The 21651-nt window shown below is 48.6% G+C and overlaps 1 protein-coding gene across 3 annotated transcripts in view; it reads left to right on the top strand.

Annotated features, from left to right (window-relative positions):
- Positions 1-21651, top strand: part of ST5 (suppression of tumorigenicity 5) — a 154768-nt gene that overhangs the window by 123662 nt on the left and 9455 nt on the right. For all 3 annotated transcript variants that reach the window (XM_006872982.1, XM_006872984.1, XM_006872983.1), the window contains 10 exons: positions 6496-6647; positions 8270-8485; positions 9378-9474; positions 10019-10063; positions 11236-11420; positions 12363-12472; positions 12688-12757; positions 15797-15874; positions 16310-16450; positions 19098-19246. In XM_006872982.1, the coding sequence (XP_006873044.1) occupies positions 6496-6647; positions 8270-8485; positions 9378-9474; positions 10019-10063; positions 11236-11420; positions 12363-12472; positions 12688-12757; positions 15797-15874; positions 16310-16450; positions 19098-19246 (1243 nt within the window). The remainder of the gene's footprint in view (positions 1-6495; positions 6648-8269; positions 8486-9377; positions 9475-10018; positions 10064-11235; positions 11421-12362; positions 12473-12687; positions 12758-15796; positions 15875-16309; positions 16451-19097; positions 19247-21651) is intronic.

Below are 21651 nucleotides of genomic sequence, written 5' to 3'. Positions count from 1 at the left end.
AAGTTGCCCATCCCTGTCTACTGTGTGTGTGGTGTATTATAAAGTGTTACTCCCTTCATTAACAGACCTGTCTGGATAGGAGGGAAATTATTCAATTGGGTTTCTGTTTTACTCCTTGCATTCTGACACTAAGCACTTTCATGCAACTTGTCATCCAGCCACTTCGTGCCTTTATAACCCCCCAGTTTTGGTAGCCGAAGTCCAAGTTTGCCATATACATTATTTGCATTATTATCAAGCTGTCCAATTCCTTTGGTGGGCCACAAGCGCCTTATCTGCATAGTTCTACCCAGTCATTTGGTGGACTCTGCGAGACTATGGAAAGAAAGACAATATGAAAGCAAACCATCTTACTGCATAGAGGTTGGGTGTAGGGCTGAAATTGGAGTGTGGCATCGTCCTTAACTGCTCACCTAAGTTCTGGACCTTTAGAGGATTGTGTAGAGAGTGTGAAGTGTCCGTACCTGCTTTCCCTCCATCATATCCCCCACAGCATCCTAGTCTGAATATGTAGGACCTGACCAGCCCAGGGAGGCTAGAGGGAAACACAAGGGAGAATATCTTTTTCAGTTAGATTCTGGTCTGACCTTTCTCCTTCCCAAAAGACAGACCCAAGAAGGGTACTAGACTCTGATGTCAGAATCACTTCTATCTCAGATTGACCACTGGCTCTGACTTCCCAGGAGCCCTTCTAACCCTACACTCTGTAAAGTTAGGGTTGTTTCTTGTGCCATTTAGATTATCCAGCCCTTGTGCTGCCTCATTGCCACAGTGATGGAATGGAGCTTTATTTGAGGAGTGTGTTAACGGGGCTGTGGAGGAGGCAGGGAGCACCTGTGTTAAATCTCCACGTTGGGTACCAGCTGACTGGAGTTCCTTGTCAGTTAGAGCTGGAGCACCAGTTGGCCCAGAGACTAACATGTCTTCTCTCTGAAGAGGAGGCATGAATGAGGGGCCTTAGCAAATGTGCTGGCCCTCCTCCCACACTAGACATGATGCCTGGGGAACTGGGGTAGGACACTCCACAATAGGCTGAGGTTTATCCTCCTAATTTGTAATAGAAGAGTTCAAAATGAGAGTTGCTATCTTGCTACTTCCTGGAGCTGTTCATTCTCACTTGTCCACATTGACATTTGCCCCTGGAAGATGCTGTTTTTCCACAAAGCCTTATAATTATTTCCATTCTGAGCCTGACACTTAAAAATGCACCCAAGGAAAGAGCTTGTTAGGGAGTTATGTGGAATGGCCTCAGCGCCTGACCAAGGAGTCTGTGCTGCATTCCTGCAGAGATTCCCACTCCCATCAGCTCACTGGGGCTCAGGGAGAGCTTCCAGGAACTTTAGCGGGATGTAGGCACGGAGCAAGGCCAGTCAACTTGTACTGCAAAGCCTTGTGGACCTCTGCTCCTTATCCACTCTCTCTTGCCGCTTTCTTTCATTGCTGTGGCTGGGAAAACCAATAAGGAGCAGAGGGCATCTACAAGGATGGAGAAGGAAGTGCTGGTGCTGTTGGGAAATGGTGGTAAGGCTTGGAGTGGGGGGCAACAACCTAGAACTGATGTGCTACCCATTGCTGGGAGGAGTTGGACCTATATCCTAATGTTTTCCCTGATGTGTAAGGGGGGAGAAGAAGCTGAGACTCAAGAGGAAGAACTGATTGGAAAGGGAGAAGATTAAGAGGGAAGCCTCAACCCCAGAGCCCTAACTGTGGATGAGGCTTAGCACTCAGGAAAACTCCTCAGTGCCTGGGCACATGCATACCCCATCCCTAAGTGTTTCTTCCGCATTTAGCTAATGATCATAAGGAGCCTGGGAGATAAGTGGGCTGGGGCTGGGCAGGGCTGGACTCTTCCTTCCAGAGGATCACTGTGATAAGTTTAGACTCTGACAGTTCCCTTTAGAAGAGAGCAAAGCAGAAATTCTTGGCGATGCCCTTGTCCCTTATCTCATCAGCAAAGCTGGGAAAGATTACAACCTCTGGCTTCCCCAGCTGGACTTTGATGAGATGGGACTGGTCAGGGCCAGGCCTATAGGGAAGAGGGCCTACCTCTTTGTCTCTCCCCAAAGGCAGTGTGGACCTCGCTTGAGAAAGCTGGTCAGGAATGTAAGTGAAAGTCGTGTGGTCTACTTGACTTCCTGCTCTGCTCAGTGTTCACTATGGTTCTCTTCTAGGTACTAGTCTCCCAGTCTTCTTGGAGCTCTACTCCCTCCTGGCCCTTCTGAACACTATTTCGCAGCCTTCTTCCTCTCTCCATTCTGAGCCATTGCTTTGCTGTATATTTGTATTAACAGGTTCAGTTTAGTGGAGTTTTCTGTACATCCCCATCCCTTATTCCTTCCCAGAGAAATGACTGAGACTGTCTCTGTGAGAAGGCTCCAAAAGAGTATCAGGAAAGTGCCAGGGAGCTGGGGGTAGACTGCGGAGGGACCAAGCTGAGCCGAGGAGGCAAGCGTTGGGTTGCGTGCCAAACATTGCTGGAGAACAGAGAGGCTGGTATAAGGGCTGGGTAGAAGGAGTGGTTATTTGAGGTTTTCCTGAAATCTGGTTTCCAAAGCCAGTTCTAGTCTTGAAAATCTTATATTCCCAACTGTTTTCCCTCACACTGTCACTGATGTGCATTGATATTATACATCTATTACTTCCTTGGGTCTCAATTTCCTGTATCTGTTTCTTGGGTCTCTGGACTTTGTTGCAATGTTAAAAGCTCTGATTTGGGGGGAAAGGAAGAGAGGGAAACACGTATATGAAGCAGTGGTTCTCAATGAGAGAGAGAGGCACTCTGGCCCCCCATTACCCCCCATCCCCAGGAAGCCGTTTGGCAGTGTCTACAGACATTTTTGGTTGCTGTTACTATCTGGTGGATAAAGGCCAGGGTTGCTGCTACATTCTACAAATGCACAGAACAGTCAACCACTATTTAGCTGGAAAGCCCCAATCTAAAGGAATGGAGGCATAGTCTTCCCGTAGGCTGGAGGATGATGATATGGACTCTGGTTGGTCATCTAGCCCAAGGGAGTTTGAATTCAATGGACTTGTAATAAATGTTCTTCCTGCTGTTATCTGGGTAGTGATGCTCTGGTCCTATATCAAGGGTTTAGGAAAACTGTATCCTGGCATTCTCACATCCTTAATCCTGCCCCAGCCCACCCCTTGTAGAATATATATTGGGAAGGAACCAAGAAGTGCAGAATCCCTCCTGGTTCCTTCCAAAGTACCTCACAGTGGGGTAGGCTGGAGACAAACATGCAAGAGATGCCAGGTTAGATATTTGGATTCTCCAAGCCAGCTGCTGGGGCCAGCTCTGCTTAGTCAGGGTTCTGGAATGGAGACAAGTCATTTTAATAGCATGAGTGTGTTACAGGAAAAGATCTCTCGGGTTGCTAGGCACTCTGCCTGGTGTTTGGGAATCATACTTAATCTAGTCTCAAATCCTTTCTCGACCCATCTTTGACTCATGAATTTGCAGGGATTTTTATTGCTCCCCTTTCAGTCTAATTAACTGTGACTGAATCCCCCCAACCCCTTACCCTAGGGGCATTACCTACACTCGTGGATAGTAAGTAGGTAGGCACTCTGGTGGCGTAGTGGGTAAGTGTTAGGCTGCTAACTGAAAGGTCAGTAGTTTGAACCCACCAGCGGCTGGATGTAGTCTGTTTCTGTGAAGATTATGGCCTTAGAAAACCCAATGGGGCAGTTCTATTCAGTCCTATAGGGCCACTATGAGTCAGAATCAACTTGACAACAGTGGGTTTGGTTGGTTTAGAATTAATAGATGGATCCAGTTCCCAATTGGTGCACCCGCTTAAGTGCTTGACTACCAGCCAAAAGGTTGGTGGCTTAAACCCACTCAGAAGTGCTTCAGAAGACAGGCCCGGAAATCTGCTTCTGAAGTCACAAGTTTGAAAACTCTATGGATCCTGAACTGCATCCAGAATCTTCTGAGATGGAAAATTTCCACTTGAAAGAACAAGCAAACCAGCCTGGAGTGGCTAGAAGGTCAGAATACTATTCAAGATACTTCTTGAAAGAAAGACCGACAGGAAAAATACAAAACAATATAGGCAGTCTGACTGATTACTACAAGAACAAGCAAGTTGCTCGCCCAGGAGACATCAAGACAAGTGGTCGGGTTCCCTCAGGGCAAACCCCCTTCCTAGACTAAGACTCAATGGGAATACATGCTCTGATTTGTGACCATGTTCATCATCGATAAGGGGAAGTGAGGGAAAAACAGCAGTGAAACTGCAAGCTAAGCCCTACAATGTTCAATAGACTCCTGTGAACCCAGGTGAAGACCTGGTTGGTATGGCAAGACCTGGGGACTCCTGGGCCCAGAGTCAGTGACATAGCCACAGAGGACTAGAGTGGAGAGTGAAGTGTCCAGCTGATAAGAAGTGAGGACATATGCACAAGAACACCCACACTTACAGATAATACCCACTTGACCTGGCTTCAGTGACTGGATGATCAGAGCTCAACTACAAGAAGAAAGAAGAGGACAAAAAGAGTAATCTGATACAATTTGATGAACTTGACCTATACCTATGGATGCAGTAACTCAAAAGAGGGAACAAATCTTTACATCGAGGATCATTCCCACCCCCTCCATACACAGAGTACACAGGGATGGGCAACTTGGACATTGGCTACCCAAAATGGGAGGGCTACAAAGGCAAGAAGTGACTGGCTTACAAACTTTCAAGAGGGAGCCTAGATCCAGAGGGTGCAGAGGAAAGCAGAATCTCCACTGAGTAGTATCCAATCTGTCTGGGCGGGGCTGATGAAATGAAATGCGGATAGGTCTCTTGTGATACAATAGTGAATAGTTATCAGGACTGATTGTGAGTGTTGGAAATGTAAAGGTAAACATTTTTTAGCAAAAAGAGGGGAGTGATTAACTTTGAAGTCTAGGAGCGGGGGTCCCTGGGACCATCAAGGGAGAAGAGTGGAGAGTGGGACCCTACCCAGAGAAACAGTGATGCCAGAGATGGAGGCAGAGATGATGACATGGAGAGATGGAGCGGCTGGGGGCTTTAGACCCAAAGAGGGAGAGGGGCTATGTACTGACGAACGGGGGGGTGGTACAGGCTTGCAGGGTATACCCTTTGGTTGGTTGATGTTGCATAGAGGGGATTGTAACCATGGCAGTGTAACTATATATGATAGGATGAATGTAAAGCTAATGTTCTTTCATGTAAACTATCACATAATTCACAATAAAACATTTTTTAAAAAGCCCAACTCTATGGAGCAGTTCTACTCTGTATATGTGATGTCACCATGAATTGGATTCATTTAGAAGGCAACTAACAAGAGCAAAAAGTAGATGCTACAATTTGTAGAATGTCAGCTTTGGGAATCGAGAACTCTGTAGGCATGTATGTTCTATCTCAGGAAGCTTGTTCTTTCAGCAGCCCTGGCCTCTAGTCCTATAGATCCTGAGCTGTGGGATCTGAACTCGGGGGTGGCAAGCACATCCAGGACACTCTGTAGGCCAGGCAGGCTCAGTGGTCACCCAGGCTTAGCCCTGCTGCAGAAGCACATTGAAACACTGGAGTGAGTTCTGCTCTTTCCATGTATGCTTACCTCCAGCAAAGCCTTTTTCTCATCACTGGTCTTTAAGTTTTTAGTCCCAAATAGTGTGGTATGGTACCCATTGCCAGGGATTCTGGAAACCAGTCTTAAAGAAGCAAGAACCTTCTCACTCTCTTCAGTCCAGATACCTTCCAAGGCTTTCTCGCATACCCTGTGTCACAGAAGGAGAGTTTATTACAAAAGGGGAGTGATAGTAGATCCTTTTTTGCTAAGATCAGTAGTAGAGGAAATCGGCAGACCCTAAATAAGAAGAAACAATTGAATAAATAATTACTGAGAACTCCCACTTAATCATTGGTGTAGGTGCTGGAGTGATCTCAGCAAACCAAGCAAAATTCTCCAAAAACGTGTTGAGCAATGTAACAGGTGAGAGGGAGGTCTGGTAATAAAGCCCTGATCCCAAGAGTTCCTTAGCTTTCTTGAAGAGTACCCCCATGCCCTTCCCCAAAAGTTGGTTCACTGTGAGTGGTCTGGAAAAGAGACAGCTGTGTAACCTCTGACAGTCTCTCTTACCTTGAACTATTTATCTCTGTGGCTTTAGCAGCAGAGGGACCAGAGCCAAGGAAAGATTCCTGGTGTTGGCTTTGTCTTCTGGCTGGGCACAGGCAGGGGTAGCTGAATCGGTCTTGTGCAATCCTTGAATTTATAAAGCAGAGGCCAGAAAAGGCTGAGCAGAGCTGGGGGGCGGGGGGTGTGTGAGTTCAGCTTCTGAACTTGAGGCCAGAATCTGTTCGTAGCCTCCCCACTGCAAACAGGCAATTGCATGCCAGGCAGAAGCCATCCTCTGTGGGTCACAGGAATTCTGCTTATTTATGTGTGTGTGTGTGTGTGTGTGTGTACACGCGCATGTATGTTTCCTTCTCCCATTCTCTCCCTCCTCTAACTTTTCCTCCTCTGCAGGAGATCTGCCCAAGGAGAACCCATATGAGGATGTGGACTTAAAGACCAGAAGAGCAGGACGAAAATCCCAGCAACTATCTGAGAACTCCTTGGACTCTTTGCACAGGATGTGGAGTCCTCAGGACAGGAAGTACAACAATCCATCCACTCAGGTAATGGCTCCCGCAGCTGGGCCTGTAGAGTCAGCACGAGGGCCACTGGAGGGCCTCCTCTCTCACAAGGCTCAGGCTCAGCTCCTACCAGACTTCTTCCATCATGAGTGCCTGGCAGAGGGGGCCTCAGGAGAGAGCTCTGTACTTAGGGACTTCTGTCATGTTGAAATCTTGTGGACAACTGAGTCATCCTCTTAGAAGCATCCTGTCATACCTATTCCCCTCATTACCTTAGTTCTGAGCTGCAAAAGTAAGCCAGGAGTCCCTGTAGTCTCCTGTCTTATTGTTCTCTCACCTGCCCTTCTGTGGAAAAAAGGAGATAGATAGAGCTTTGGTTGGTCCTGTTTGGAGTCTTGATATCCCCCAGCTCTGGCAAAAGGGATCTCAGGACTGGCATTTGGGGACCTGGTATAGACCCAAGGACCAGATTTGCAGAGGCAGATTGTTGTCTACCAGACCTGGAGCCACTCCAATTGGAGGGAGTAAGAACGAACCTTTATGAAGTAGACTCAGAGGCAGAATGAGAAGCCAGGTGAAAAGTCAAAGGAGGCTCTTAAACTTAAGCTCACTGTGCCCTTATACAGGGTGGACAGGAGGACAGGATGGATGATTTCTCTGACCTTTTTTTTTGGTCTTGAGGTCCTTAGACTTTACCCAGGCAACTCTAATTCTTTGTGTAAATGGAGGAACCTGATGTTGTATAACAGTGGCTCAAACCATAAAAGTATTTCTTCTGGCTGTGGAATGACGTGATTGTTTTATAAAATATTTACCTTTATAATGTGCTCTGTTCAAACAGGCTTCCATTGAATGTGTATTTGCCTGACTAACTGGGTGGGAGAGGAAATTGAGGGCTGGGGAGGAACGGTGATGAGAGGCAACTCCGGATCTGGGCACCTGTGGGCGAAATGTGCAGAGTTTGGGTTGGGGGTGGGGGCTGACTGTCTTCTAGCAGTGAGCAGGAGTCATTCGGAACAAGGCACCCTGTGCTGAAGGGTGTCACTCTAGATGGAAAGAAGAAGACAGCAGATCAGGGCTAGGGACAGGTGCAGCCCAGGGCCTTGTGCATGAGGAAGCTAGTTTAGTCTGAGTCCTGCCTTCCCTGGGCTTTGACTCTCAGTGTTCAGAGCCTTAGTGTTCTCCCTGGAAGAAGTGCAGGGTCACACTGCCAGGAGCTCCTAGCAGAGCAAGCTGCTTGCAGAGTACAGCCCTCTGCTAGCAGAAGTTGTTTAGGGCTAGACCATGGGGCTGAGATGGGTCAGACTAGTTCCTTCTTCTAAGTTCAGTACTGAGTGCAGTTCTAAGGGTTTTTGTCCCAAAGTTCCAGAGGAGCTCCCAGAATGCTCACTGTGCCTTTTCCTCCCGCTCAGATGAGAGCAGTTTGCTTAGCCTCTGCTTTCTTTTTGGTTTGTTTGTTTCCAGCCTAAACTTCCTGGGTTTCTAATCTAGCCCCAAACTGCTGGTTAACTGCTAAGGTCTTAAAGAGAAAGTCAGAGTGGATGGACACTCTTGGAGCAGGGTTAAAAGGAGTCAGGGATCCGGGCCTATAGTGCTGCCAGATGGTGGGTACTGACCAAGGTATCTGTGGTGAACCCCTGTAACCTGTCCTCTCCCCATCTTAGTCCTCCTCGAAACCCAACAGCCAGTCCCTGCGCAGTGGGAACTGGTCAGAAAGGAAGAGTCACCGGTTGCCACGATTACCCAAGAGGCACAGCCATGATGACATGCTGCTGCTAACGCAGCTGAGCCTGCCATCTTCCCCCTCCAGCCTCAACGAGGACAGTCTCAGCACCACCAGTGAGCTACTGTCCAGCCGCAGGGCCCGCCGCATTCCCAAGGTAGCTTCCCCAGATGGAGCTGGGGCTGGGCAGGTGGGCAGGCAGGCCGCCAGCTCTTGTCTCTCCTCCCTTTCCTCCCTAATCAAGCTCTGCTTCCTCAGTTCTCTTTGAATAAACTTTAGGTCTACTCACTGGACTCTTGTTTTTCATCTCTTCTTATCAGCTGATACTTTGGACTCAGATGTTGGAGGCAGAAAAGGCTACCTTCTGTCCCTAGGAGCTCTCCCCATTGGCTGGCTGGATGGGAACCAGTTCTTGGGAGGCTCCCAATTAGTGAAATCCAGTAACAAGTCAGTGTGAGTTGTGGGGTCTCTAGGCTATTAAGGCTCCAGGGTGCATACATGAGTTTTCCTTTCTGTAACTTGCAGAATTGAGATTTTTTCAACATTGACTTGCACACAGAAGCAGCCAGACCCAAATCCCTAGCCCCAAGCAGCAGGATTTAACCAAGAAGTATTTTTAGCCTGCAAACAATGCTTGTGGGTATATTGGGAATTAAGCTTCTTCCTGTCAAGGCCCCAGGTTATAGCCCAGAGGGGAAAGGCTGGAATCCTTGTTCCTGTTTAGACTTTGGAAGAAGCTCTTTGTCTCTGTTGGTTCAATGACTCTTGGGGGCCCAGGAGTCCCCATCCTGTCTAGTTTGATCACAGTTCTTTTCTCTGGGGAGCTAACCTGGGTGTCTTGTCTTGAGGCAGGAGACTTCTTAGGGGACTAGTAGATGGAGAACTACCAGGCATGGCTGGTGAGTGTCCACTTAGGATCAGTCCTGCAGGGAGACCAGGACTGAGCCCAGTGGGTGGAGGGCAGAAAGCTAGCTGCAGCAAGGGGAAGGAGGCTTCTTGGAAGCAGCTGGTGCTGGGGTCATCTCATCCTCCCTGCTTTTCTCACCCAGCTTGTCCAAAGAATTAACTCCATCTACAGTGCCAAGAGGGGAAAGAAGAGGTTAAAAAAGCTGTCTATGTCCAACATTGAGACCACATCACTGAGAGGTAGGCCTTGATCCCTGATCTGGTTAAGGTGTCTGGGGCCCCTGGGCATTAGGGACAGGGAGAGGCCCAGACTGGCTTCAGGAAGGGGCCACATAGAAGGGAGGGCCTGAGTGGGACATGTGCCCTGGGATGGGTTAGTTCAGACTTTGAGCTCTGAGGCCCTGAAAGGGAGGTGGGTGTGGGAATCTACTTCTGGCAAAAAGAAAGGTCAGACATACTGAGTTCTGTGGTCTGTTTCCCATTTCAAATTCTGGCCTCTGGGAGGCAGGACCCTTGTGTACCAAGCCGGTAGGCCTCTCTCTGCTGGTTCAGTCCCTAAACTTGGACTTCCAGCTTCCCTCACAGCAGGGTCTGATAGGGGTACATAAATTAGCACCCACAGTCTGCCTGTGGAAGGGCGCCGGCCATGGGCCCATAGGAATGCAGACTAGGTACTGGTTCTTCCCTTGTGAGAAGAGTTGAGAAGGGTGGGGTGGGGGCACAGAAAGAATCTGCTGTGGGCCAGTGGCTCAACAAGCATGCACTCCTGCTATTACTTTTCCAGATGAGAATAGTGAGAGCGAGAGCGACTCTGACGACAGGTTCAAAGGTGAGCACTGCTCTCCGAGAGCACACTTTCTCAGCCCTGGCCACAAGAAACCAGCCTTGTCTCCTTTGCACATGTGGCTCCAGTGTCCCAAACTGGCCTGGTTTGTAGAACAACAGGCCAGTGGGTTAGGGAGCTACAGGAGGCCCATTCTTACTGTAATTTGAGCTCATCTCTGCCAAGTTAAATCCAAATGTCTCCCTTTGCCTTGACTTAAGGCATGTGACCCTGCTCATACTCTCCCAGTCTATTGCCCATGGGAATTGGGTGCAAGATTTGACTGGTAAATCTTGTGACTCTGGGTCAGAGATGGGTTCTAAAGATTACAGGTACCTCTTCTGTTTGTATGAAATGTTTCGTAGTCTGAGGAAATTGGTCCTTCGGAGACCCTGAGTCCTCCTATCTCCTCAGCCATCAGAGAGGAAGGCTACCACTGCCTTGAAAAGACTCTGAGACCCTCGCATTCCAGGGCCTCAGCACAAACCTCTGTATGCTCTCTTTCTCGGGCCTCCCTAGATGGTTGAAGCACATGGACGCTTACCCCCTCCTTCGCTTTTCCCTGGGTCCCTCCTACAGCAGTGACAAGTAGGCCTTGGAACTGGGAACAGGGACAAGGGCCCAACCTAAGGACTCTGATAGGGTTCCAAGCATGGAACCTTCATAGATGTTCAATTCCTTCTGGTCCTGTTGGTATGGGAGCAGGGGCAGGGAGTGGAGTGGGCGCCAGTGATATATCCCTGGGTGTGCCTGCCCTAGGTCCTCATATTGGCTCCACCTCAGCCTTCAGAGGCCCCAGTAGGACCAGGCCACTAGCTTCTTGTGTTAGTACAGGATTTGTGCCAGGTGTGGTGCTGCAGGTTAATGCGCTGTACTGCAAAGTTGGTTTGAACCACAAGGTTGGCAGTTCAAGCTCACCAGTTGCTCCTAGGAAAACCTATACAGGGTCGCTATGGGTCAGAACTGACTCACTGTATGGCAGTTAACAACAACAACAAAAGACACCTTGCACTTTCCACTTCTCCCCTAGACAGACCTGGGGGAGGATGTCAGACTAGGCTCATGTAATTCCAGCAAGTGCACAGAGAGGGAGTTCTGAGTCCTGGACTGAGAGGGCTCCAAGGTGAGAGTAGTGAGGAGCAAGTCTGCTTGTCTCCTGATGTGTCACCTACCCCCAGCTCACACACAGCGCCTCGTCCATATCCAGTCCATGCTGAAGCGTGCGCCCAGCTACCGGACGCTGGAGCTGGAGCTGCTCGAATGGCAGGAACGGGAACTCTTTGAGTACTTTGTGGTGGTATCCCTCAAGAAGAAACCATCCCGAAACACCTACCTCCCTGAAGTCTCTTACCAGTTTCCCAAGGTGAGACCTTCTCTCCCCCATCCTCCAGCCCACTCCTCTACCACCTTCTGCCTGCCTGGCCTATCTGAGGATGAAGAGAGATCTGGTTCCTTATAGCCAAGAAGGGAGAGATGTTGTGGGTTTGGGCCAGTGTTTTTACAGAGGATGAGGGTGTGCGCAGAATAAACCCAATAAGGGTCCCAAGAAGGGCCCCAGCTCCTTTTCCCACCATACCTCTCGCTCTTTAATAACAGCTTTATTGAGATGCAGTTTTGACACCATACAGTTTGCCCATTGAAAGTGTACCATTCATTGAGTCTTTTCTAGTATAGTCACAGAGCTGTACAGCCATTACCCCCAGTCAACTTCAGAACATTCTTGTTATCCCCAGATGAAACCCCTGTACCTATAAGCATTCACTGCCCATTGCCCCCCATCTGATTTCTTACCACCCTTCCTCTGCTCACCAGCCTGGCCTCCCTTCTTTTCCTTTAATACCCAAGCCTTTTGTCTGCTACTGTCTCAGCAGGAAATGGTCTGTCTCCAACTCTTCGTGGGACCACTGACTGTTTCTCATTCCTCAGTCTCTGCTCAAACAGTGCTCCTTAGGAAGGTCTCTCTTGACACCCTGAAACACTGCCGCCCTCACCCTTTGTCACATCACCCTGTGATCCCCGGTGCCACACCCTCTGCAGTGTTGTTTGCGGCACGGACCACATCCACTTAGTTTTACAGCATTAGTCACAGCACAGAGCCCAGTGCCAGGCATCACTTAGAAAGCACTCAGCCGTTCTCTATTTATTGAATGAATGATGATTCAACCCGTACACAGACCTCGCTACAAGAATTACGAGTGGGGACACTGGTTTCTGAGAGGTGTACCAGTTGGTGGCATCTAGAACTCTCAGGGTATGGTCCATGTCATCTCTTGTCTATTTGCTCCCCATATTCTCTTCTCTGCAGTTGGACCGACCCACCAAGCAGATGCGAGAGGCAGAGGAAAGACTCAAGGCCATTCCCCAGTTTTGCTTTCCTGATGCCAAGGACTGGCTTCCTGTGTCAGAGTATAGCAGGTGAGGTCTGGAAGAGGGCATAGCTTCTTCATTTCCCCGGCAATAGCCTACTGAGTGGATCACCAGCAGCAGCCCCACCCCTCACCCCAGTGCACACCTTCTCTTCTACAGCAACATGGCCCTTCACCCCTCTCCCTGGGGTGACAGTCTGTGCCCCGGGACTTGCTCTGAGCACCCTGATACCCTCCCTGAAACCAGATCCTTCCTTGTTCTAGTGAGACTTTTTCTTTCATGCTGACTGGGGAGGATGGCAGCAGACGCTTTGGCTACTGCAGGCGCTTACTGGTGAGTAGGGCATTTAGTCCTTGGGGCTGGTGGCCAAGGGTTGGTTGGGACAAGGTGGTTATATGTTTGTGTGCCCTTCTGTGACTTCAGCTTATATGAAAACCTACATTCTGTTCCCTTGTCTGAGGCCCTCACTCCCCCCGCCCATACATACACATATTCACAGATGGTGTCCTCCTGGGACAGGGGCTCAGAATGGCCCCTCAGGTTGGGCCCCAGTATAGGCTTATCTGAAATAAGAGGAAATGAATTTCCTTTTACTGTTCTGTCATTTTCTTTCTTTGTTTTTTTTTTCTTTTCATTTTTCTTGCTATTCAAGGACTCTACAGGGCCATATCACCCCAGCAGTATGTTTGTGCACATCAGATTGGCCTAGAGGACAATCTTCCTCACTACTGTCCCTGGCCAGCCTACTGTGGGGGAGGTGTCTTGTCTGTAGTCTGCTAAGACTAGAGGCAGAGCAGAGAAGGACTTTTCATGGGATCCTGGGAGAGTGATCCTGAACTGAAGAGAAAAGGATTGGGTTTTGAAGACAGAAGCCATTTTATAAAGAGAGAAACCATGTCTTTTCCCAACAGTCCTTGGAAAGATGAGGTGGAGGCAGAGTCTGAGAGGGCAGGACCTGGTGCCTGCCCCTGCTGCACTCTCCCTTGGAGCTTGCCAGGAATATTGTTGGCTTGGACTCTCAACAATGTTGTGGAGTTCCTGGGCCTTTTGGAGCCCCTGGTAGAGTAGTGGTTAAGTGCTTGGCTACTAACTAAAAGGTCAGCAGTTCGAACCCACCAGTCGCTCTATAGAATAATGACATGGCAGTCTGCTTTCATAAAAATGAAACTGTACTGGGCAGTTTGCGTTCATAAAAATGAAATAGACCGGCAGTCTGCTTTCATAAAAATGACAGCCTTAGACACTGTAATGGGCAGTTCAGCTGTGTCCTTTAGGGTTCATAGGAATCGGAATCAACTTAACAGCACACCGTAACCACAACAGACCTCAACGGAAGAAGAGTTCCCGAGATACCAGATTAGGGTCAGATGAGGGGAATCCTAGGCAGGATTTCAGGCCTTTCCTTCCTGTGTTCATTCAGAAACATTAACCATATGCCCACTAAGTGTTAGGCAACATGCTGCAGACACATAAAGATGAGCTAGACATGTATCCTATCTTCAAGGAATTCAAATAGTCTAGCTGGGGAGTCCTGGTGTTGCAAGATAATGCACCAGACCGCAGGGTCACTTTGAGCTGCAAGGCTGGTGGTTCAAATCCACCGGCCGCTCCTCCGAAACCGGGTCACTATGAGTTGGAACCAGAACGACTGCACTTAACACCAAGTTGGGGAGGTAGTGTACGCTCAACTAAGAAGGAAAGAGCAAAGAGAATAAACTTATATTTTAATGCAAACAGTTAAGCACTCAGTTTCTAAAAGAAAGGTTGGTGGTTCAAATCCACCCAGAGGTACCTCAGAAGAAATCCCTGTGGACTGCAGTTCTATTCAGACACATGCGGGGTCACCATGAATCATAATTGACTTGACGGCCACTGTTTTGTTTCAACATGTTTCATCTTTACATAGCCCATGAGATACTGCTCTCTCCCTTCTATGGATTAGGAAACAGACAGGAAGGTAGAATGACTTGCCCAAGATCACACAACCAATAAGAAACAGAACCAGGACTGCTCCCAGTTCCTTTAATATCCAGTCTGATTCTCTTGGATCACCTAAAAGAGTAGTCTAAATTCTCAGATATTTGGATAGAGAATGCCCAGTGTGTGGGGCTAAGGAAATTTGGAGCTGCGCACATGTCAGGTGGGCCAGGCAGAGGCCAACATGGCTGTGGTCGCCAGGGTCTGGAGAGGAGGGCTCCCAGAAAGGTTGCCTCTGCAGGAGTGTAGATGCAGCAGAGCTGTGCCTCTGCAGCAGGCCTGCTGCCCCCAGGGAAGAGTGTGTTTGTCCTGGCGTGCTCAGAGACAGGGCCTGGGCTGGGTCCCAGCCAAGGGGGCTGGCACTAGCTCGGCATTCCTGCAGATTGGACACAATGATTCTAACCCAAATCCCACATACTTGATTTAATCACTTGGGGCTTTGGGGGGGTGGGGTGTTGGAGAGGGAAGGAGAGAGGAGTGAGTTTCAGGCCTAATATGGACAAAACCAGATCTGCCTTCTCTTTAGATCTGTGACGTGTGGCCAGCAGGTTTGGAGACTGAAATAGCCCCATCTGCATTTGCTTAGCAGCCTGCATGAGGGGCCAGCACCTGCTGCTCTGCTTCCTCCCCCACCCAGCCTTGCCAGGCACTGGGGTCTCTGCTGGAGGGGTTGATGGACCCACCCCAGCCTGCACACAGGGACTCCAGGTCTCCTTCTCCAACTTCCCACCTACCAGAGCCCATTTTCTTTGTTCTCTTTTACTCTACCCTAACAGACAGACCTGGGGCAAATGATTTCATCTTTCTAAACTTGGTTTTCTCATCTATAAAATGGGAATAATAACATCGAACTCAACAAGTTTTTTAAAAAATACCAAGTCAAGGACTCATTGTAAACAAATAGTTCCTTTCCCTTGTCTATTTTCAGTTTGTCTCATTGAATGGGGGGAGGGATAATAAAAGGAGCAAAGAGCAACCCCAAATGTCTGCTGGGTGGGGGCACGCAGCATACGGCTGCATGGCTTGCTCCTTAGTACATGAGCCCCTCTCATTGCCATCAGCTCTGGGACCCCTACCTTAGGGATGCAGATGTCCAGACAGTCCCTCAACCTCTGCCAGGGACCCCGTCACTGCCCTCCTGGGGTGGGAGGATGGAGCCTGTGTGGAGCTTGGCCAGAGCTAAAGCACTTGACTGGAAGGCTTAGCAGAAGCTGAGACCTGACCCCAAAGAGTGGTAGCCTTTCCTTTTGGGTCTGGTTGAGTCCAGAGTTCTAGGAGAGGCCTGAGTTCTCTTCTGCTAGGAAGACAGAGGGCCTGAGGAAAAGGAGCCAGATGTGTTATCAAGCATTCTCTCTCTGTGTCTGTCTCTTCCTCCGCCTCTTCACCCCGGCCCAGCCAAGTGGGAAAGGGCCTCGGTTGCCAGAGGTATACTGTGTCATCAGCCGCCTTGGCTGCTTCGGCCTGTTTTCCAAGGTAAGAGGGCTTCTGGCCTGCTTCCCTCCCCCTCACCCCAGCTGACAGTTCCCTTAGGAGTATCTGCAGCCAGCTTAGATGAGAAAACCACCTGTGTGTGGACGAGTGTGAGAGAGCAGAGAGAGAATAGAAGAGCAAGTACAAGCTAGCTCTCGGACACCGTCTGTATTCCCAAGCCTGTCTCTCCACCTAGCCAACTGGCATTTCCCCAGCCTGAGCGTAGGCAGAGCCAGAGTCCTTGAGGACAGAGACCACCTCAGGAGAGCCAAGAGTTCCCCTAGAGCACTCAGGTGATATTTCCTTTGCTCTGCTGCCCGGCTGCCAACTTCTGGCCCAGGCTGGTCAATTGCCAGGCTGCCCTCTTCTCTGCCCAGGAGGTGGCGGAAGGCAGTGCCCTGATGCCTCTCCTCTTCTGGCTGCTGGTGGTTGGCATAGGTGCTAGATGAGGTGGAGCGCCGGCGCGGGATCTCGGCCGCCTTGGTCTACCCCTTCATGAGAAGTCTCATGGAGTCACCCTTCCCTGCCCCCGGGAAGACCATCAAAGTGAAGACATTTTTACCCGGTGCTGGCAATGAGGTAAGCTGCTGCTGCTCTGGGTGTGGGCTAGAGTAGGACCTGCCTAGTCAAGGTTGCAGTGTCATGGAGGTACAGAGCAGGGCCTCCTCCTTGCTCACCATGTGCAAACACTTCATACGTTGTTGTTGTTGTTAAATGCCATCAAGTTGGTTCCAACTTATCACCACTCTGTAGAGGCTTTCCAAGGAGTGGCTGGTGGGCTTGAACTGCAGTTAGCAGTCCAGTGCTTATCTTACAGCATCACACCAGGACTCCATAAGAAGGCCCTGAAAAAATGAATGACTGAATTGTAAATGTTGCCTACCTCCTCTGCTCCCCTGAGGAACCTTCCCTGGAAAAACGTAACACCTGTTTAAACTGCATACAACCTACCCTCTTTTCTTTCATTAAAATATCTTCTGAATGTTCCATATGTGTCAGGGGCTGGTCCAGACCTTGGGAGGACAGAGCCTTGAAGTTAAAGAGGAGCACATCCCCTCCCCTTGAAGAGTTTCTGTCTAGTGAAAGAGACTTCTACCTATAAACAGATCATTCTAAATGTGCTAAGTTTCCAGTGGAAACAGAAGCACACAGGGTCTACTTTAGATTAGGGGGTCAGGGAAGGCCCCCTTTGAGTAAGTGAAATTTTACCGGAGACCTAATGGTAAAGTAGTCCTGGTGTGGTACTGTAGAATCAGAACTGGACTGCTAACAACAAAGTTGGTGGTTCAAACCCACCAGGTGCTCCTCAGAAATCCTATACAGGGTCGCTATGAATCAGAAGCAACATGACAGCACTTAACAACAACAACAAGGGTAAGTAGGAGACAGTCATAGGAAATGGTAGGAAGGGAACTTTCATGAAAGAGAAGGATATGGACGAGAGGTTATTCCAGGGCGAGGGAAGATCATATACAAAGAGAGAATCCGGAATGGAGTGAGTTAGAAGGTGTTGTAATAGAAATGGATGAAAATGTATTAAGAGAAGCTTGTCTGTGAAGGGGAAAGGACTGTGGTTGAAAGGAAATATGGAGCTAGGAGAGAATTTGTTAGAGATGGTTTTTGGATGCTGGTAAGAATGAACCTAGTCAAAAACCCACTGCACTGAGTCAACTCTGACTCATAATGACCCTGTGGGTAGAGTTCCCAAGACTGTAAATCTTGACGAGAGCAGACAGCTTCATAGTGGTTTTGGTATTTGTGGTTAGCAGTCCAATGCAACACTAGTGCTGGGATCCCTGCACAATGCCTAGGAGCTCTTCAGGCGAGATGGCGCCTCACTGGCCTTGCTTCTCATCACTCTGACTTGAATTGCTAACTGTTCCCTGAACACTAAACCCTGCTTCTTGTGCCTGGACGACACTTCCCTTCTTTTCTATCTGTGCAATCCAGGTCCAGTATCTTGTCCTCTGAGATGTTTCCCTGACCCCTCCCTGCCCCAATGAGGTTGGGTACCCTTCTTAGATGCTCTTCCAGCCCCCTGTAGAAATGGTAATGATACCTTACCCCTGCTACAACACCAGTCAACCTGGCCTGTGATTGTTCAAGCTCATTAAACCCATATGGGCTACAATTTCCTTGATGGCAGAGTTAAATGAGGCCAGGCTCAGGACCTGGAAGCTGCCTTTGTGACTCCTCAGTTCCTGCTGGGTAGTAGGAGCTATGGGATGGGTGCTGGAGGCTGCAGGCAGGCAGGAGAGAAGGTGAGGGAGCGTCATTTGGATGTCTACTGGGGGGTGGGTCAGGAGTGGGTGCAAAGTCCTCTGGCATAATTGTGATGTGGTATGGTGGTGTTCTTTCAGCGTCCTGGTGTGGTGCTATGGGTTAATGCACTGGACTGCATTGTTAGTTTGAACCACAAGGTTGGCAGTTCAAGCTCACCAACTGCTCCTCAGAAACCCTATACAGGGTCGCTAGGGGTCAGAACTGACTCGACAGCACTTCACAACAACAATGGTATTCTTTCAGCTCATGTTCACTGAGCACCGTGTGGAGGTCTGTGGGAGTTCACATCCTGGGTGGAGAGACAGAAGTATAAAGAGATCTTTACATTTTGATGGGTGTCTGGGGCCCAGTGAGATGAATGGTGAGCTAGGAGTTAGAACTTTCTCACTTGCCTAGTCCCTGAGGACCAAGTGAGATGATGCGGGATAGAAGCCTCCTGAAAAGAGGAGGTTCTGTCACCACAGGGCTATCAGAGAATGAGTCCCCACATTAGTACTCAAGTGTATCCACGCTGCTCACGAGTGCTAGACTGGACGTCTGAGGAAGGCACTGAGCCTTGGTAGTTTATCCTCTGTTCCAGGTCTAACTGCTGGGATAGATTGTCTGGTCAGTGTGGGCCCAGGACATTTGCTTAGGAGATGTGCAAGAAGATGTGGAAGACCCCACAGATAAAGCTGCACTTGCCTCAGCCTCCTTATCCATAAGAGAAAGCAGGTCCCACTCTCCCTCTCCTGAGAGTCTGAGGTTCCCTTATCATGCTGGGCACTTGAGTGCTATGGGAGTAGCTTAAAGGGATTAGGAAACTGGACCTTAGTGCGTAGTGAGGGAGATTGAAAAGAGAGGGTGGGAAGGGGTGACAAACCTCCTGTGGCTTTGTATAGGGATCCTGGGGTGGCACCCTCCTGGCCAGCATTGGTCCACTTTCCTCATCACTGTCCTGTAGGTGTTAGAGCTGCGGCGGCCCATGGACTCCCGCTTGGAGCATGTGGACTTCGAGTGCCTTTTTACATGCCTCAGCGTACGCCAACTCATCCGGATTTTTGCCTCACTGCTTTTGGAGCGCCGGGTCATTTTTGTGGCAGATAAACTCAGGTATGGCTCAGCAGGCTGGACATTCACTAATTAATTCAACAAGTATTCATGAGCCCTACTATGTGCCAGGTACTGTGCTGTTAGTATGTGATGTGTCTGTGTGGGTGTGCATGTAGTCACATTGTGAGATATAGAACAAATGGAGAGGGAAAGGTTAGCAAAGCCCCTGGGAAGAGAGGACTGGAATGAGCAGTTTGGGAGCAGACCAGAGGGCAGCATTGAGAGCTCAGTGGAGGATTTGACCTGGGGGAAAGGAGGGATACTTCTTCCTTTGCCACAGATTTCTGGTAGATGGCTGTGTTTCCTCTGGAAGGGGAGACAAGGCCATCTTTGTGAAATGATGAGTTTGAGAAGTGAGGTGAACTCTAGGAAGAACTTCTACAAGGAAGGAGCAAGGACACTGGTGAGGGATAGTATGAGGACCACTGAGTCACCCTGTGAGCGAGGGGGCCAGTGTCACCCACAGAGGCTCTTGGAATAGAGCGGCCCAAGTTGGGCATTTGTTGAGTTGTGGAGAAGGATGGAAGGAGAGTGTGGGGGAGGAGAATGGTTTCAGGAAGGTTCACCAGTGGAAAAGGAAAGTGATGTTCAGGACTGGAGGGGAGCTGGCTGAAATGCAGGAAACAGATCAGTAAGTCACCAGTTTTTGTCTAGAATGCTAGCATTTAAAAAAATGTATGTATTTTAACTTCTGATTGTTAATTGAGTGACAGTTTACAGAGCAGATCATCAGTTTGGCATTCATCAACTCAAACCCTCCGTATCATCTGGATTGCTGTCTCCTCAGTGTCACACCTCTTACCCAGCTTCCTCCTTGTGTTTCTTGTTGTCAGTCCTCCTCCTCGTTTCCCCACCCTTCTGAATTTTGTTCTTGGGTAAATGCTGTCCTTTTGATCTCAAATGGTTGACCATCAGGGAGAGACCAATAGTTGCACCTTAGGTGGCTGCTCATGAGCTTTTAAGATCCCAGTTGCTACTCAACAAAGTAGGATGTGGAACATTGTTTTTGTGGACTGTGTTATGTCAGTTGATCGTAGTGTATCTCCCAAGACTATGATCCTGAGCTCTTAGGCCCAGCAAATCATTCCTTCAAGGTGTTTGGTAATGTCTAAGCAGGTGTCATCATTTTACCCTCAGTATGCTTTACCTCATTCATGGTTATGTTTGCAGCACAGGTAAATGCCCGTGTACAGAAATACTCTGTCAAACCTTTATGTATCTGTGGGTGTACTCCTAGTCTCCTTCCCATCCCTGGTCCGCCTGTGTATCTGCCCATATATCTACTCTTCTTGTTGTTACATGACGTCAAATCGGTGATGACTCAGTGACCCTGTTGTATAGGGTTTCCAAGGAGTGACTGTTGGGTTTGAACCGCTGACCTTGAGGTTAGTAGTCCAATGCTTATTCTACCATGCCACACCAGAACTGCTCTTAGATCACTGTTATTGCAGCATTGTATATAGTACAATATTTACCTCTGTTCCCTTTAACTCTTACACTCTTCCCATGTCTTCCCTTGCCTTCATCATTCTTCTGTCAACCTCCCTCTTATACATTGCCTTCCCCATCACCCAAGTTAATATGTGTCTACCCTCTAGCCAGTGAATTACTCCACCTTCCCTCCTACTCTTGGTAACCACCAACAGATGTTTGAGTATGAAAACCTTTTCTTGATTTTTTGTAATAGTGGCCTCATAATATATATTTGTCCTCTTGTGATTGACTCATTTTCACTCAACAGAATGCCCTCCAGGTTCATCCCTGTTAGGAGGTGTTTTGCAGATTCGTTGGTGTTCTTCAGCGTTGCATAGTAGTATTCCAGTGTGTGTATATTTATGGATAAAACCAAAGTTTATCTATTCTTCCACTAGTGGGCATTTAAGTTGTCTCCATCTTTTTCCTCTTGTGACTAGTGCTGTGATGCACATGTGCGCGTACTTCTATTCGTGTCATAGCTCTCATTTCATGAGGAAATCCATCAAGTAGGGGATTGCTAGGTCATATGGTATTTCTTTTGCCAACTTTTTGAGGAAGTACTATACCATACTGTTTTCCACAGTGGTTACAGCACTTTACTGTCCCGCTGGTACTTAAAAACACCAACAACAAGTGTATGAGAGAGCTCCAACCTCTCCACACCCTCGCCAGCATTGGTTGTTTTCTGAACTTGGCTATTAATGCTGGGGTGAGATGACATCTCGTTGTTTTGAATTATACCTCTCTAATGGCTAATGATTGTGAGCATTTCTTCATATATTTGTTGGCCTACTGAATGTCTTCTTTGGTGAAATGTTTATTCATGTCCTCTGCCCATTTTTATAATTGAGTTATTTGTCTTTTTCTAGTTGAGGTGTTGAAGTTTCTTGTACATTTTAGAGATTCCCTTTTGAGTGTTGAGAAGAGGG

Source organism: Chrysochloris asiatica, unplaced genomic scaffold (genome assembly GCF_000296735.1).
Source record: "Chrysochloris asiatica unplaced genomic scaffold, ChrAsi1.0 scaffold00219, whole genome shotgun sequence".
Lineage (NCBI taxonomy): Eukaryota > Metazoa > Chordata > Mammalia > Afrosoricida > Chrysochloridae > Chrysochloris > Chrysochloris asiatica.
This window is presented reverse-complemented; position numbering and strand designations above follow the sequence as displayed.